The sequence below is a fragment of the Apium graveolens genome, chromosome 8, assembly GCF_009905375.1.
Source record: "Apium graveolens cultivar Ventura chromosome 8, ASM990537v1, whole genome shotgun sequence".
NCBI lineage: Eukaryota > Viridiplantae > Streptophyta > Magnoliopsida > Apiales > Apiaceae > Apium > Apium graveolens.
In genome coordinates, this window is record NC_133654.1 from 260,587,895 (window position 1) to 260,606,658 (window position 18,764).

Below are 18,764 nucleotides of genomic sequence, written 5' to 3' on the forward strand. Positions count from 1 at the left end.
ACTGATATGACATGACAATAGAGTTGTTTAAACGGCTGTTTCAAAATGGTACAATAGAGTATATTGTCTCGGTTACAATATTCTGTTGGAGTTTTCGGAATCGCAGAAACTAGGGTTGTCATCCGAATCGAGCTGGTCGCGAACAGTTCGAGCTCGAACTCATTTTGTAAGACTCAACTTACACAAGTAAAGCAAGGAAGCAACAATGAATAAATTTAATTAAAGTAAATTTAATCAGGAATATAAATAAATATCCCATGTACAAGAAAATAGTAAAAAAAGCCAGAAAAACAATTAAATATTAGATATTAGCAAAATCACCCAAGTAAAGACACACCCAATGAACTGATGAAGTAAGCAAAATAACTTACTTCATTAATCGAAGCATTTTGTAGACCGCAGTAGCTTGGTGTTAGGATTTTTTCTATGAAGCCAATGTTGTTCACTTGTTGAGTTGCTTCCCGACTTTAAAGGGAAGAATTTAGATATGAGCAAGGTTAAAAAATTTGTAAACTGGACTTATGTTATGGACTGGGCTATTTGCAACAGTTAAGTTAACGAGTTACATGAACCCGGCTCGCTCAAACCCGACTCACTAAACTCGACGAATTACTCAAAACCGGCTCGTGAAAATAACGAATTGGTTTTGGACAAAATTTTCAACTCGTATAAGATTTAAATCCAGCTCGACTCGTTTAATTTAAACCTGAGCTCAAACTTGTATAATCCAAACCCCGCTCGACGCGAATTACAGTCCTAGCTGAAATAAATGGGTTTGGGACAAAATAAATTGTATGTGTTCTGGATAAATATGGTCGCGTTAAATTTGCTGGCAGAATGGAAGGCAACTCAGCTGGAAAAGAACTAACACACACATGTCATACGAACGAGTAATAGACAATAACAAGTTTCATCTCGAGACTGGGTAAAAATTAACATTGATGCAATTATATTTACAAATATCAATTCTATTGGTATTGGGAATGTTATTCAAGATGATAAAGGTAATTTTCTACTTGTAATGTGTCAACAAATTTCTGATGGAGGGCTTATGGCAACCTAGAGAGACAAAGGCTATGAGCCTTAAAGAAACTCTGTCACGGAGACGAAGAGACATGGGTTGAAAGTCGGTATGGTTGAAACATATTTTAAACTACTGGTAGAGACATCTATTAGAGGCATGGGGAAATCTTACTTTCACACAAGAGGAATTATGTTGAATTATTTAAGCACTTAGAGAATGTAATAGTGCAATTTGTGTATAAGTCTGCGAGTGAAGTAGCTCATGTGTTCGCGATAGCTTTTCATTCTATGTCAGGCGTACGGGATTGGAGAGACAATACTCTAAACTTCCTTCCTGATGTTATTATTTATGAGATGATCTAAAGCAAATATGGTTAATTTAAAAAAGAAAAGAAAGTTTACTTCAAATAATTTAGAAAAAAGGTAAATCTAGAATTGGGCCTACATTCCCATGTGGGTGAATTGAAGTTAACAAGCCTAACGACCATGACCCTAAACAAAAATAAACCAAACAAACTCAACCATAATTTTTAAAAACCAAATCGGGCCTACCATTTTAACATGGGCCGGAATTTTATTAACAGGTCTAAAAACATTACCCAAATCAAGAATATACAAAACAAACCCAACCATATCCATATCCATTTTCCAACAATCTCTCTGAGCTTTCAACCATGGCTTCTCTGCTCACTTTCTCTCCAACACAATCATTACTCAACTCTTCTGCTTCATTCAAGGTAACCCTTTTCATATACTTACATTTCTGTGTCTATACATTGTAAAATTTAACTCAATTTACTAGCTTAATTTTCAACATTTTGTGCAAGTACTAATGCATTTTTAGTAACAATTAATCAGGGAAATGTGAGTATTTTCAAGAAAAGACCAACCCTTTTTGTATCACTAAATTTTAACAAGGCCCATGTGAATAGAATTTCAAGAAAAGGACTAGTTGTGTTTAACCAAGGTGCTGCTTCAGTGGCAAGTAGTGGTGATTCTTTAGGTGGTAGTGCTAGACTTAGGCTTGATAATTTGGGACCTCAACCGGGTTCGAGAAAGAAAGCGAAAAGAAAGGGGAGAGGTCATGCTGCTGGACAAGGAGGGAGTTGTGGGTTTGGGATGAGAGGGCAGAAATCGAGGTCCGGGCCAGGGATTATGAGGGGTTTTGAAGGAGGGCAAATGCCGCTTTATCGTCGATTACCTAAGTTGAGGGGTATTGCTGGAGGTAATTGAAAGATTGTATTTTTCATATGTTTTGTTGTGGATTAAAATTTGGTTTTTTATATAACGTGATGATTTGGTAATGGACATTGTTGTGCTAGTTAGTGTATCTATAATATTTGATATGATAATGTGTGACGTTCAAAGCTGGGTGCTAATGTAATATTGAAGTATCGATGGTGCAAATGTTGTAAGTGGCGTGATAATAGTTATATTGAGATAGGAAATTGAACAAAGTAACAAATTTTGGGATTGAAATCTCAATGTGATAGTCACCAATATAACAAGTCTATAAGTTGTATTATGTATTTTGTGAAGGGGTCTTAAGGATAACATAGACCAGCTTAGCAAAAAAAAACCATAGACTACTCCTTTTTACCACTTTCATGATTACTAGTCCCTTTTGAGTCAAAACTTCCTCTTACTGTTGTTCGACCAAAGCTGACTCGAACTCTTCAGTTCCAGTAGTAGTTACCTATGTTTGGCTTCAGGACTAGCACATTGCTTTGTGTCCTGACAAAGCTGAATCAAGTTGCATTAATAGTAATTTCAGATCTCCTACTAATAGCATCTTTTGTTAGACACTGGATATTGTTTAGGTCACTTTGGAATTTTATGTTGGTGGTGCAGTAGGATGTTATACCAATGTCATACCAGCTCTTGATATTTATTTTTGGTGAACTAGACTTTGTTCAGGTTGTTGCACATAAGTCTATGCTAATTAGCGAAAGCTCATATTTCCTTCTATATCTGGATATAGTAGGGATCTAGTGATCTACGTAGGCCTTTGTCGTGTTAGTGTCTGAAGAATTTGTTGGGTTGTGCTTTCCACTTATCTTGTCTCGACTGTCTTCTATGTAACACTATAGTCCCCTCATTAAACAGTAGAAAGCATTTATGGAAATCTGTTGGCATAACTGTAGCGTGTAGGTGCAGTAATGATGCAGGGCAAGGAATTAAAAAAACAATTAAATTAATTCCTAAATCATGGCATAAAGTAAGTACAATTTGATACTTTAATTTCCCGTTCCGCATCAAGTAAATGTTATCATATGCATATCCCAGGATATCCGCAGCTGAGTTTATGATTTACTATATATTCAAGTTTTGTGTATTGGTTGAAATTGTCAGTTTCTAGGTATTCGGACCATTCTAAATCGCTTATATACTACCCTTTTCCAAAGCTGTTGATTCTTTAAGGAAGAGAATAATCCTTCAATTAGCATTTCTTCATTTTTGAAAAAAATAATAATTGTTTTTTCTTTTGATTTAGAAACATTTAAACTCACCAAGAATTTATTTTCATGTTCAGTTTAGCTTTCTCATTTAATATTACATAAGAAGATTTATACAATTTGCTTTGCTATTTCTTTGGTTGACACTGTTGGAAATAGAGTATACTCAGAAAATTACTAAGTTAAGAAGCTTATGTTTTTTTTACTTAGACGAGTCAGTTGTTTAGAAAAGTGTTACTTTCTGCAAATCAAGTCCTTTGTTTGAAATTCATCCGGGTCATTTATTTTGAAATCAAAGTATAAAACAAATACTCATTTGAGTGGATGGAGTTTAGAGCAAAGGTCCCCTTGTTTTATTTTCTTAATTCGCTAAAGCCGCAGTTAAAATAGAATATTTTATTTTTTGTATAGTTTATAGGTGGTTTTCACATTTTTACTTGTGTGAAGATTGGTCTTTTTTTCCTTCTGTTCTTTTTTCTGCAACAGCCACTATGCCACCAGTTTTTTCCTCCTCTAAAACCATTCATGTCCTATTTCGTATGTATTTTAGCTCGTAAAGTTGTGGTTGCATGTATAGGAGTTCCTCATTCATTAGTAATTATACGATAGTAAAAATTAGCATGTTTTATGCTTTGTCGGACTCATATCTAATATCTAATCTAAGTTCATTTCATATTAATTTAAGGCATGCGTGCCGGGATACCAAAATATCTTCCAGTGAACTTGAAAGATATAGCAGCTGCAGGATTCGAAGAGGGGGAGGAGGTGTCTCTGGAATCACTGAAAAATAAAGGTCTAATCAACCCATCAGGGAGAGAAAGGAGACTTCCTTTGAAGGTAATGATATGAACACATTGGAAAAAGTTATTCTCTTTTAGTTTCATAGACCCCTTAAGTTAAGCTCATCAACTTGAACTGAAATTCTCATTTCCTAATGACATTTAACTTTGCTGAGAAGATTGATGTGAAGTTGTGTGTTTGTTTCCTGCCTGGGTTCAACTAAGTCTTTTCAAGGACTGTCTAATTCCAAGTGTATCTTTCCCTCTTGTACAAATTTGGAATTTGGTGCATATATAACAAATAGCTCTATATTCCAACGTGCCATACGGTAAGATTCTCTGATGGGGACAGAAGTCAAAACAAAAACAATTTTTTTTATCCTAAAAATAGATCAAGTCTCTGTTGGTGGCTTGGTGCATATATAATTATTTATATATTTTTATATACGGGGTTGGGTATCTATTAAAATGTTCATTTAGGTTATTTGCAATAAGCCCAATTCTTTCCAGGTCTTAGTCATTAAGGGTTTTAATGTTATACCCCCTATGTTTATAATTGATGTTCGATCATTATATTCTTATAATTAGGGTTGATTAATGATTATTATATTTTGGTTTCTCATTTATATATTGATTGAGCTCTTCCTTCTGCAATTATTATATTCTTATAATTAGGGTTAATTATTATAGTTTGGTTTCACATTTATACATTGATTGAGCTCTTTCTTCTGCGACTATTATCTACTGCTTTAAAGGACATTAAAAATTTATTAACGAATCACTTGTTACCTAGTGAAAATCTTGTAGCAACAATATTATCAGACCTGTTTTAAAAAAGTCTGCAGGATGGTATCAAAGAGTTGTCCAGATGTTATATTTATATAATAGATATACTAGAAACTAGAGAGAAACTTTGGAGAGGATAATCTTCATCTTATTCATGTATGTAAACAATGTACAAACAAACCTTTATATAGGCCATCTAATCATACGTTACAGGATAATGAAAAGCCAAAGGTTTGGAAGATCTAAAGCTTGGAAAGGCAAAAGATTGTGGACTTGAAAAGTTGTGCTAAACAAAAGTCATTCACAAATAGGTTGTACATAAAACTCCCCCTTGAATGACACATTCCAGAAACTCCCCCTTGAACAACATGCCTCATTAAAACCTTTACTAGGAAAAACCCTGTGGGAAAAAAATCCTAGTGAAGGAAAAAGAGTACATGTAGTACATGTGTTGTACATAATATAATGTAAAAGAAATATCATATCTCCCCCTCATTTCAATATATCCCGAAGTTTACGCATTCCAATCTTGTGTATCATTTTCTCGAAGGAAGATGTAGGAAGTGCTTTCGTGAACAAATCTGCTGGATTTTCACATGATCGAATCTGACAAACATCAATTTCACCTCGTTGCTGAAGTTCATAGGTGAAGAAGAACTTTGGATCAATGTGCTTTGTTCGATCTCCTTTAATGTAACCTTCTCGAGTCTGAGTGATGCATGCTTCATTACCCTCAAATAAAACAGTAGGGCTTCCTTTATTGACTAAAAGACCACATGATTCCCGAATATGATGGACCAAAGATCTTAGCCACACGCATTCCCGACTAGCTTCATGTAGTGCCAATAATTCAGCATGATTTGAAGAGGTTGCTGCAAGAGTCTGCTTTGTAGACCGCCAAGATATTGCGGTATCACCATATGTAAATACATAACCTGTTTGAGATCTCCCTTTGTGTGGATCAGACCGATATCCTGCATCTGCATAACCAACTAATTCCACTTTTGAGTCTTTAGAATAAAATAAACCCATATCCATTGTTCCTCGAAGATATCTAAATATTTGTTTCACACCAGTCCAATGTCTTCGAGTTGGAGCAGAACTATGTCTTGCCAAAAGGTTAACAGAAAATGCAATATCAGGACGTGTACAATTGGCAAGATACATTAGTGCACCAATGGCACTAAGATATGGTACTTCAGGACCAAGAAGTTCTTCTCCCTTTTCTCTTGGGCGAAATGGATCCTTATTCTTTTCTAAGGATCGTACAACCATAGGTGTACTCACAGGATATGCCTTATCCATAATAAACCGTTTAAGAATCTTTTCAGTATATGATGACTGGTGGACAAAGATTCCTTTAGATAAATGTTCAACTTGAAAACCAAGACAGAGTTTTGTTTTACCCAAGTCCTTCATTTCAAACTCTCTTTTCAAATATCCAATCGTCTCATGAAGTTCATCTGGGGTTCCAATGATGTTTAAATCATCAACATATACTGCAATGATAGTAAACCCCAATTTTGTCCTTTTAATAAAAACACATGGACATATTACATTATTAGTATATCCATATTTCAAAAGATATTCACTGAGACGATTATACCACATACGACCCGACTGTTTCAATCCGTATAATGATCTCTGTAATTTAATTGAGTAAATCTCTCGAGGTCTTGAACTATATGCTTCAGGCATTTTTAATCCATCAGGGATTTTCATGTAAATGTCACTATCTAGTGACCCATATAAGTAGGCAGTTACAACATCCATTAAATTCATTCGGAGCTCTTCTAGAATTGATAAACTTATTAAAAATCTGAATGTTGTTGCATCCATTACCGGGGAATAAGTTTCTTCATAATCGATTCCCGGTCTTTGTGAGAAGCCTTGAGCAACAAGGCGTGCCTTGTATCTCACAATTTCATTTTTCTCATTTCTTTTACGCTCAAATACCCATCTATATCCGACGGGTTTTATACCTGCAGGTGTTTGGACAATAGGTCCAAAAACTTGGCGTTTTTCAAGTGATTTCAGTTCTGCTTCATTAGCTTCTTTCCATTTTGACCAATCATTTCTTCTTTTACATTCATAGATCGATCTAGGTTCATGATCCTCGATTTTTTCAGAAATGTCAAGTGCAGCTGCATATGCAAATATATCATCCATGACAATTTCTTTTCTGTTCCACCTCTTTCCTGAAATGACATAATTTATCGAGATCTCTTCATTGTCAACAATTTCAGGTGTTTGATCATCCTTAGAAGACGTCTCTTCAGTGATCAATTCTATGATGTCATTTGATGTACCAACTTCCTTATCAAGTTTCCTTGTTTTTCTTGGAGTTTTATCCTTGGATCCAATAGGTCTACCACGTTTCTGGCGTGCTTTAGACTCATTTGCTAGCATGATTTTATTATCTTCTTCAAGAAGTTTAATTTTACAAGGAACATTAACAGCTGGTATGTGTGACTTTGTCACATTCTTGACATCAGTAAATGCATCAGGCAATCTATTTGCGACTACTTCTTGTAGGTGGATAATCTTTTGAACTTCAAGTTCACATTGATTTGTACGAGGATCAAAATGAGAAAGGGATGCTGCATTCCATAAAATTTCTTGCTTTCCTTTTCAAATTTTATCTTATCTCCCCCTAATGCAGGAAAAACTGTCTCATCAAGTTGACAATCGGCAAACCTTGCCTTGAATAAATCACTAGTCATGGGCTCCAAATATTTAATAATTGAGGGGGAGTCAAACCCAACATATACCCCTAATCTTCTTTGGGGTCCCATTTTTGTTCGTTGGGGAGGGGATATCGGAACATAAACTGCGCACCCAAAAACTCTTAAATGAGAGACATTCGGTTCTGTACCATTTACAAGTTGCATAGGGGAATATTGATGATAAGAGGTCGGTCGTAACCGAACCAAAGAAGCCGCATGTAAAATCGCATGTCCCCAAGTAGAATTTGGTAAATTCGTTTTCATAAGTAAAGGTCTAGCAATCAGTTGTAGCCTTTTGATGAAAGATTCGGCCAGACCATTTTGAGTGTGTACGTGGGCAACAGAATGTTCCACTTCAATCCCAATCGACATACAATAATCATTAAAAGATTGGGATGTAAATTTCCCTGCATTGTCCAATCTTATTTTCTTTATATTATGATCAGGGAATTGTGCTCTTAACCGAATTATTTGAGCAAGGAGTCGTGAAAAACAACATTACGAGTGGACAATAAACTAACATGCTACCATCGTGTTGATGCATCAATGAGTACCATAAAGTACTGAAATGGCCCACTAGATGGGGTAATTGGTCCACATATATCACCTTGTATTCGCTCCAAGAATTTTGGGCATTCAATTGAAACTTTCACAGGAGATGGTCTAGTTATCAATTTTCCTTGAAAACAAGCAATACAAGGGACATCTTTAGATAAAGGAACAATTTTGTTCTTGAGAGGATGTCCATTTGAGTTTTCTATAATTCTTCGCATCATTGTTGAACCCGGATGGCCTAAACGATCATGCCACATCATAAAATTAGTTGGGTCCTCTAATTTTTTGTTCACCACCATATATGATTCAACTGGATTTATGAAGGTGTAATACAATCCAGATTTATATGAGGGGAGCTTTTCAATTAGCTGCTTCACCCCTGAGACAACTGATGTGATATATAAAAATTCTTCATCATTTGCATTTGTTGTCTCTATGTGATATCCATTTTTACGTATATCTTTGAAACTCAAAAGATTTCTTTTTGAGTTGATGGAAAACATTGCATCATCAATAGTAAGTCGTGTTCCATTAGGTAACACTATATTTGCTCTTCCATAGTCATCAATAAGATCTGATGCACCAGATATGGTGTTCACATTAGCATTAGCTAACTTTAGATGCGAAAAATATTTTTAATTTTTTAGGATTGTGTGTGTTGTTGCACTGTCTGCTAAGCAAAGTGATTCCTCATCTTTTATGACATATGATGAGAGGCTGCTAGCCATGTTCTTAAAAGATCGACTCCCGGCCACCAGAAAAACAGAAACGCTAAATATAAGAACGTCGTGCTGATAACGTGTTATATTTATATAATAGATATACTAGAAACTAGAGAGAAACTTTGGAGAGGATAATCTTCATCTTATTCATGTATGTAAACAATGTACAAACAAACCTTTATATAGGCCATCTAATCATAGGTTACAAGATAATGAAAAGCCAAAGGTTTGGAAGATCTAAAGCTTGGAAAGGCAAAAGGTTGTGGACTTGAAAAGTTGTGCTAAGCAAAAGTCATTCACAAATAGGTTGAGAAAAAGTTAGAATAGAACTCCTAGTTAACAGAACATGAATCACACAAAAGTCAACTGAACAAGGAAAAAACAATTATCAGAGCCAGGTTTCGATCCTGGGACCTGTGGGTTATGGGCCCACCACGCTTCCGCTGCGCCACTCTGATTTGTTGAATAGGTTTTGTTCTTATGGTATGTGAATGTATAATAACGTCACTGTTTTCTGTAAGAACACTTCAGGACAGTTTCCTGCACATGCTTGTCATATCAAATATACCGAGACACTTGAATAGTTTTACATGCATACGCCAATCGGTATTCGTTATTCCCCTATCACACTGTAGTAGTGTTGTAGGTGCTTAGGTGCAGGTAGCATATTATATCGGTATTCCCCTATCCCTCTGTAGTGTTGTAGCCTGTAGGTGCAGGTAGCATATTTTACCGTATTTATACATTGTAAAATTAAAATCCAATTTTGTCTTCTTTATGGCCAAGTCAACAAAATATATGAATTTATTTGATAGTCAACAAACTATTTGATGTTGGATGATTTATGTTCTATTAATATATTTTGGTTTCATGTCTACATTGATTGAGCTCTTCCTTCTACGGTTGAAAAATCTATTGGGGTAAAAGTAATGATGTGTTTTAATCGCCTAATAGTGTTACATCTATTATTTTTTGGTTATTGTCCTACATTAGTCTATCTTAAAGGCCTAAAGGAAATAAAAGGTTTAATAATTAATCAATTGGTACCTAGTGAAAATCTGTAGCAAAAATGTAATTCAGAACCATTTTAAAAAAGTCTGCAGGATGGTATAGAAGAATTGTCCAGACAAAATGCTAGAACAAAACTCCCAGTGAACAGAACAAGGATCACAAAAGAGTTTCTTTAAAAAGGCAGAAAAAATTTATCAGAGCCAGGTTTCGATCCTGGGACCTGTGGGTTATGGGCCCACCACGCTTCCGCTGCGCCACTCTGATTTGTTGTATATGTTTTGTTCTCATATGAATGTACAATAACATCACTTCTTTCCATAAGAACACTTCTAGACAGTTTTCTGTATATGGTTGCCGTATCATATATACTGACGCACTCAAATTGTTTCACATGCATACACCAACCAGTCTTCCCCTATCCTTCTGTAGTGTTGTAGGTGCAGGTAACTATTTTTATATGAATTTAGTTGATAGTCTTTATGAACAAAAATTTAAGTATACTCTGTCAATAGCCCTGGTCTGGTCTGTCAAGCCTTAATGTCCTGTTTTGCATGATTTCTATGACAAAGAAGTATCAACATTAATGAAAATAGTGGTGACAATCGGTAAGTATCCTGAAATATCAGTTTTAGATAAAAATATTTTAGCGGTTCAATTCCCTAGTAGTGTTATGTTTATCAAGTCTTTGATTATTGTCCTACATCAGTCTCTCAACTCTTGATGACCTATAAGCTGTATAGATTTCTTTTACTACCTTTGTTGTAGATACTATATATAAAGCACATGTTCTCAGCAAATTATACATGGCTTGTGTTAATTATATTTGTACAAGTAGAGTCAAGTTATCTGTGGCACATAGTTTCTTGTTATGATTGATAGGCGTTGCCATTTAATTATTTTCCAAGTAAAATTTGACTATGTCAATTGTAGTGGTAGGCTTATTGCTCTCAGATATTTCTCGACCAGCAATCATATGAATATCAACTCTTCTTAGAACCTGCCAAGTGTGACATTCGCTATATGATCATACAATTCTCACCTTCTTCATAAAAGCAGAATTGTGTAACTTCCCCACGAATTAACATACATATAAGGTATCCTTGTCAGGTCATATTTTAATAATCTGTTTTTATATCCGGAAAGAAAGATCTTCCAGTTTGTAATATTCTTCCTTTTTCAGAAAGTCTTATCGCTCAAATTGTTAAGTGTGCGTGTAGCCAGATGTATTTTTGCTGTTATATGTCTTCTTTCCTTTGTGGACAACAAAACTAATACAGTATACATTAGATTGTGAAATTATAATTGATTCAAATATTCACAGCTATATATGCATTCTCTTTTTGTTGGTGGGTATCTGCTTATTTATAATTCAAATATCTCATGGTATCAGATTCTAGGTGATGGGGACCTAAGTGTGAAGCTGAACTTCAAGGCGCGTGCCTATTCAGCTGCAGCCAAAGAGAAGCTGGAAGCTGTTGGATGTTCATTGACCACATTGCCTGGCCGAAAGAAGTGGGTGAAGCCATCAGTGTCTAAAAACCTTGCTCGAGCCGAAGATTACTTTGCCAAGAAAAGGGCTTCACCTGAGTGGTCTGATCCTCCTTCTGCTTGATCTATGCCATTCATTGTTATGTCATTTTGGAAAAGATATGTAAAGCACCAAATCTTTGACATATCAAGAACCTTGTTATTTTTTTCTTAGCCAGAATATAAATATATATAATTACGTGTTGGTTTTTTCCAGGAGTTCCACTTGAGTGATACAATTGTTCCTCTTCGTATATGGGCAATGGGTCCAGAGGATAATGTATCTTAACACAGGAATGTGATAAGATAACACTTGTCAAATTTCTGTATGAATAAATTTGGATGTAAACAATGCTGGTATATTATAAGGTCCCCGATAAAACCCTTTTTAAAAAAGATCACAACATTCTAAAAATATCGGGTCGGGATGAGACGAGTTTACTGTATTTTCGGGAGATGCGCGAGCTACTTAGATGGCTGTATTTAATCGAAGATTTTAAATAATTTTTTTGGATTCTTGAAATCAAGAGATATTCAATTTGAATTTTAAAATATTTTTTAAAATCTGATGATATTCAATATAAATTAGAAAAGGTATTTTAAAATCTGAGTGTATTCGATTTAAATTTTAAAAAGTTCATTAAAATTTGGTGGTATTCAATTTGTATTTTTAAAAATCCATCAAAATCTAATGATATTCAAAAGTCTGCAGATTTTTTTCTATTTGAAAAAGTTGTGGATTTTAATGGATTTACTACTTCATTTTTAATCTTTTGAAATCTTTTTAAAATACATGAGATTTCACAAAATCAGCAAGTTCCATCAACTCCGTCAAAATTCACGAACAATTAAAATTAACAAAAATCTTTCAAAATCGATAAATTATTATTAGTTCTTTAAAATCTGAAATGAATATATCCCTAAATAAGCGCGCTAGGATTGGCTCAGCTGGTTAAAGAGGGGATAACTATCCTCTTGATCACAGGTTCGAATCCCACGAGACGAGAATTTATGATTATGCCTCCTGAGTCGGAGCCTGTCGCTTAAATGCGGTTTACCTTGATTCACGTGATTTGTAGGCTATTGCGTAAGTTCATAAGATTTACACCCGAATGCTAACGGTTACGGGTTAACTACGATATAAAAAAATTAAATAAAAATGTCAATGACATAATTTATAATAACCAGCATTAAAGGGATTAATCTAGATTGAAGTCTCGATAAAAACATAGTTCCAATTTAATTGAGTTCCAAAAATTATTCATATCATGCGCAAGAGATTCCAACTTCATGCAATTTTACGAAAAGAGTCGACTCTTTTCTTGCGAAAACATTTTACCAACGACCACGTGAAGTACGTTTGATTAATACTCCCTTCATACTCCCTCCATCCCGGTGAGTTATTTACGTACACTGTTTACACGTATTTTGAGTTTTGCATAAAATATAGTTTCATAATGTTTTTTTTAAAAAAGTATTATGGAAGTATATTTTAAATGAGTATTGAAAAACGTGCCGAAATATAACGTAAACAATTCAGTGGACCGGGAAGTTATTTATTAATTTAATGCAGCTGTCTAGATGACCTTTCTTAAATCACTGTTCAAAAACCGGCTCTTAGTTGGGAGTGGGTGCGAATATCAATGACATTTCTCGCTGAAAGCACCGTCAACGTGACATCTTATCTCTAAATATAACAAAATTTACTTGGAGAAAAATGGTTTTAAAATTCGTATTTGGCTGACTCTTGCATTTCATGCTCCTCCTGTATTCTTCTCACTTCTGTTATTACACTCACTTGTGTTTACGGATTTTCGAAAATTGACATTATTTAGTTAAGTTATCTGTTTTTAATTTATAGGATAATTTTTAAAAATTGAATAATTTACCGGTAATTTATCAAAAATCAGTCAAACCAGATAAATAATTGTAAACTGAGTTTATTTTTATTAGTTCGTATTCTAATTTATTTATTAATAATTTAAATATTAAAAGTTATTCGATATAATAATATAAGATTCAAATTCCATTAAAATATCATATTATTAATTTGAATTCCAAATCAGACTCTAACTAAAACTAAAATTTGTACAAGTTTGACTTCTCCAATTATTCTATTCAAATTCAATCTAAGCTCAAATTTTATCAACTTTATGATAATATATATTCCTTCTCTCCCTAAAAATATTTGTTGTTGGACATATTTGTCAATACATATTTTTGATTGTTAATATTTTTAATTTCGTAGTAGTATTAAATATAAAAATTTTACTGTATTAAAATATTCATAAATACGAATCCAATAAGATCACTCATGATTATATTTATTTTTATAAATTAGATATAAATTAATAATTAATCGATTAGTGAAAAAGTCAAAATGGAAACGTATTAAGGAACCGAAGGATGATATACTAATCCATTGCCTCCTTTCTGTCACAGCTACTCTATCTTTTCTCATTCTACAGAGCTTCGTAGAACCCCGTTCTATTTTATTTTATTATTATCCATTATATTATTATAATTATAATATTCTACATATATAAATAAATGTAGTAGTTGTATAAATGTGACCCCTCCTTGTCATTCATTTTGCTTCCTCTGCTTTCTTGTTTTTCAACATCCCCTGCAGGAGGAGCCATACTTTGCTCTCTCTCCCTCCCTCTATTTCCCCTCAGGTTTATCATCCTAACCATCTCTTTATTTTTATTTAACATATATAATTTTAATATTTTTTTTCAAATTTAGTTTTTATTCATTTTCATTTATGATCAGTATTGTTTTTTTTTTTGAAACCATGATCATTTATGTTTCTCAGTTTCTGTATGTTGTTCTATAATTTTTTGTTGGATTTTCTGTTAATTAAGGAAAAGATTAAAATCTTGGATACACTGTTAATTTTAATTGTATTATAGAAAATATGCTTAAATTGATTCATTTTTAGCAGAAATTTCATTTGATCAATAGGTTCTTTTAAAGGTTTTTTCTTGTGTGTTTAGGCCAGAAATAAGCTCCATGTTTATAGTATTTTTTGCCACTTTTTGAAGGCCAAAAATGATCACCAGGTTCTGCTACTTTTTGTATAAATTTATGGTATTATATATGGTAAAAATAAGCTGGATATCGGATATCTGGTTACGTTTGGTTGGTTGGTTTATATATATGGGAAAAAAAGAAAAAGTAATTGAATATTTTTTATGTGTAGCATGAGTATGTGATGTGTGTTAATGGACAGAAGTGGTTAGTTCATCTGATCCTGCAGTTTAGTTTATTAATTTTTATATTCTGAGCAATTTTTTTAAATGTATGTTGCATGCTAAGCCATGACTGTATGGCATTTTCCTTTGCCGACAAAGGCTTTTAAGTTTTTTATGATCAAGTCATGGCACTAGCCGGCTTGTCGAATTGTTTTTATGTATTTACGCGGATACTTTGACCGGATCTCTGATTAATAAATAAACCTATGTGCTGGCTATAAAGATCTAATGCAATAAATCATATGATTAAATAGAATAAGACTTTGTTGTCGCTTAATTTTTAAGTTTGTCTTGAAGCTTTTGTCTAATATACTTGTGTTGATGAATTATATATAGGTTTTGTTTGAAGCAAAATCATGAGTAACTGTGTGATCCAAAACGCTAGCACAACCTGGGAAGAAATGAGGAGCTCTGTAAATGTTTCTGTTTCTATCTCGGATAAGAGAGACTCTGTGGTTTGTCCTAAGCCTCGACGTCTTGGGCTTATTAACAGCTTTGTAAATGAGCCAATTAGACCTGTGAGATGGTCGATTAGGTAATTTGATCTTTTCATAATTCACCTCCTTTAATATCTTTCATGTTCCACTTTCAATGATAAAGATCTTTAACTCAGACGATCGCTAAATACTGATATGTTTTGTTAATCTTAACAGCCATCAATCAGACTTTTGTGAGACAAAAGCGGGAAATGAGCTCTTGGACATCATCTTATCAAGGGTATGCCTCAGTATTAGTACTTGACCTTTTCTCTATTATACATGTCATAGTTTATAGCATATATGATCAAGTGCTGTAATTCTCTACATATTTTTGTTTCAACCTGTGCTTATGTTGAGCTTGTTTACCGAGTCAATATTTGTATTCTTATGAGTCTTGATAGAAGGCGAGTATCTAAATTTAAGTTCTTTGTTTCTTCTATTAATCTTGTTACATGTCAAAAATTGCAGGGTGGTTATACAATGGAACAATCGTGCACTCAGGCTGCCTCACCGCCCTCTTTTTTTTGTGGATCGCCTCCAAGCAGGGTTTCTAACCCACTAATTCAAGACGCTCGATTTGGGGGCGAGGTCACCCAAATTTCACCGATGATAGCCCCTAGCCAGCCTGTTGTGCCTGGATCCCCGTCATCATCTGCAAGGAAAGGAGCATGTGGTCGGGCAAATTTTGGTAACAAACCGATTGTTAGAATTGAGGGGTTCGATTGTCTTGACAGGAATAGCCGCAACTGCAGCATTCCTACAATGGCTTAGAACCTTGAGTGAATACTTTAGAGAGCATACAAATCTGAAACAGAGAACATTCTGAGATTAAACTTTTTCAGGAGAGAGAGCGAGTGATATCCTTTTCGATGTATATACATGTCTATAAAGAAAAGAATCGAGTCTGTATCTAGCGTCCGTCTGTAACATCTGTAAGTAGTCATTAACCAAAATAATTAAGGAGTCACTAGTAGTCTTTTCTGATGTAAATTACAAAGTGGAGGGAGTTTTCAGGGTCACATTTTGGGTTCTAAGAATCTTAGTGGGCGGCTTATGAAGAGAATTCTGTTAGAAAAATGTGTTGACTGTGTAAATATGTTCAATATATTTCATTACATCCCCAAGTTGTCTATGATACATTGTTCATGATTGAATTGTTCTTTTGCCTTTGCATCTGGAAGAAAATATATGATACCGTCTACCGAGCATGCTTGTTTGCCATGCTGATTTGAATAATTCTATGTTTCTACAAAGCTACATTAGAGGTAGTTGTTTTTGTTAATTGTTGAAGAGTATAAGATGTTGTTGGGCTCTTTCTATACCACCTTAACCGATTACGTAACATGATATCAGAGCTCCGTTTAGGGAGGGACACGGGGCACCCCATTTATTTAATTTAAATCCCGAGTCCCTCCCACCCCATGTATTTAATTTAAATATTTGTTATTGCTATTGGTTATGTATGTTGTTTGGTCAATCGATACAATAAGTATCGTACAATTGAGATTACTTAACAATTTTGTCTATGTAGTTCAAAGTGTAAGTGTTTTTTCTATATTTTGTTTTGCTCAAGGGTTGGACTTGGATACCAGATTCCCCAGATACAGCATTCAGGGATTGGTATGTTTGAAAACAAAAATATATACAAAATTCTAGCGTTTTGGAACTACATTTAAATAAATAATTTTTGTTTTTCTGGCAACAATTCCGCAGTAGTACTGGTTAATTATTTGCATCGTCACCTAATTAGTGACACGCAACTAAATCCGGGTTCGACTCCCGGCTGCGGTATCTTTTCTATTTTCAGCCTTGCGACCTTGATTTTTTTTCCCACCCCTACGGCCTTGATTTACTTCGAGCAAGGCATAGATGCTTAAGAACATTGCAGACCCCTTCATATACATAAACTACAAAAGAGCATGGCCTTTTACAAACTGCAGTAATCTTGGAATATTGCAGAATGCTGCAGAGCTATTACTGTGAAAATGCAGAGGTCTCTCGCAACCTCAACCAAGAAGTTCACATGTAGGAGTTCAAAGTTTCAATCTTTTTCTGTGTACATAGTAAAGTAAAATCACTTAATTTTTGAAAAGCTTTTATTTATTTCTGTTACTTGTTTTAAATTTTTCAGTATTAAAACAAAAAGATAAAGGACATTAGGTTAGTAAAAATTAAATTCTATACATTTAATTCATTGAAATGTAATTCTATACACTTTTCAAAAGGAAAGTGAAAAGATAAAGGACATAGGAAAGTGTATAAAAATTCAATGAAAAATTTCGATAGAAATGAAAAATAATTTTGCTAACTGTTATAGGGAGAATTTCGTATAACAGTGTTGTGGAGGTTGATAGGCGGAACAAGGATCAAGGATGGTGTTTGAAGGCGGAGGAAGGTTATGTATGGTGGTGGCCGAGCTTGTATGTTGACTCCTTAAGAAAGAATATGGTTTGTTATTCTCTATCAAGTGTAAACTCATGTCTCATACAAGTGCCTACGTACCCTATTTATAGGGATCAAACCTCACGTAGTTCTTGGGGAACAAGTCACATAGGCTAGGGTTAGGGTTCTCTAACCCATGCAGCCCAAGCCCATAATAAAGTCAGGCCTTCAGCCAATTAGTCACGTAAATCCCGACCGGCTCCACACGCTTCCTACAATCTCGCGACATCTCCACATTTCTTCCCGTAATTGTAGGAACGACCCCTGTCGGCCCTGAAATCTACGAGCAACTCAGTCATCTATGAGTCACTTTCCATGTTGCACATAAATTCCTTTGATGCGGGTCGGCTTGGTTACCTTCGGCCCGCACCGCCTTCCTTTTTAATCAATAAATACAATATTTCCTTCGTTTTCATAAGATGTGGGCTCATGGACCCCGCTCGCGTGTGGGCACCTGAGCCCAGCCCGCGTGTGGGCACCTGAGCCCAGCCCGCATGTGGGCACCTGAGCCCTGCCCGCGTGTGGGCACCTGAGCCCACCCCGCGTGTGCGCACCTGAGCCCAGTTCACGTGTGGGCCTCTGAGCCCAGCTCATGTGTGGGCGCCTGGGCCCAGCTCGCGTGTCCTGTGCCCAGCCCGCATATACTGGCCCAAGTTACATTAATCCATGATTTTAGCCCACACATGAGAGTCCAACTATTCAGTGCATCCACGGGGACCTGTTTAGGGCCCATGACCGAAAGCGGGCATAACGACTACCCCCCAAAATTCCTGGTCGCATTTTGAGGCTAGAAATATTTTCAACATTATCTTTTTATTGCCCCGCAGGTGTGAGCCCACGAGGGCGCACCATCCAGCCTCGCATGTTCCTTCAATAGTCAAGAGTTTTTTAAACTCGTGACAGCTGTAGAACAGCTGGTATAGGGATGCGTGTCATCCTCTGAGATGATGACACGTGGCCTTCTCCCTTTCTCTCTCCTATCCCCTATAAATAGGTAAGAT

The 18,764-nt window shown here is 35.2% G+C and overlaps 2 protein-coding genes across 2 annotated transcripts; both read left to right on the plus strand.

The window, feature by feature from the left end:
* Positions 1-1,603: 1,603 nt before the first annotated feature.
* Positions 1,604-11,801, plus strand: LOC141677952 (large ribosomal subunit protein uL15c-like). Its single transcript, XM_074484105.1, has 4 exons — positions 1,604-1,760; positions 1,882-2,248; positions 4,165-4,316; positions 11,449-11,801. The coding sequence occupies exons 1-4, from the start codon at positions 1,698-1,700 to the stop codon at positions 11,668-11,670; spliced, it is 804 nt and encodes a 267-aa protein (XP_074340206.1). The 5' UTR covers positions 1,604-1,697; the 3' UTR covers positions 11,671-11,801.
* A 2,327-nt stretch (positions 11,802-14,128) lies between these two features.
* LOC141678326 (uncharacterized) lies at positions 14,129-16,458 on the plus strand. Its single transcript, XM_074484616.1, has 4 exons — positions 14,129-14,263; positions 15,179-15,377; positions 15,496-15,559; positions 15,790-16,458. Exons 2-4 carry the CDS (start codon positions 15,199-15,201, stop codon positions 16,090-16,092), a joined length of 546 nt encoding a protein of 181 aa, XP_074340717.1. The 5' UTR covers positions 14,129-14,263; positions 15,179-15,198; the 3' UTR covers positions 16,093-16,458.
* Positions 16,459-18,764: the final 2,306 nt, after the last annotated feature.

What these genes read in the sequence shown, in the direction of transcription:
- LOC141677952 (XM_074484105.1), top strand. Translation starts at nt 1,698, where the DNA reads ATGGCTTCTCTGCTCACTTTCTCTCCAACACAATCATTACTCAACTCT. An exon ending in ACTCTTCTGCTTCATTCAAG is followed by an intron (nt 1,761 to 1,881) that starts GTAACCCTTTTC and finishes ACAATTAATCAG; the next exon opens with GGAAATGTGAGTATTTTCAA. An exon ending in GTTGAGGGGTATTGCTGGAG is followed by an intron (nt 2,249 to 4,164) that starts GTAATTGAAAGA and finishes TATTAATTTAAG; the next exon opens with GCATGCGTGCCGGGATACCA.
- LOC141678326 (XM_074484616.1), top strand. Translation starts at nt 15,199, where the DNA reads ATGAGTAACTGTGTGATCCAAAACGCTAGCACAACCTGGGAAGAAATG. An exon ending in CCTGTGAGATGGTCGATTAG is followed by an intron (nt 15,378 to 15,495) that starts GTAATTTGATCT and finishes TAATCTTAACAG; the next exon opens with CCATCAATCAGACTTTTGTG. An exon ending in TGGACATCATCTTATCAAGG is followed by an intron (nt 15,560 to 15,789) that starts GTATGCCTCAGT and finishes CAAAAATTGCAG; the next exon opens with GGTGGTTATACAATGGAACA.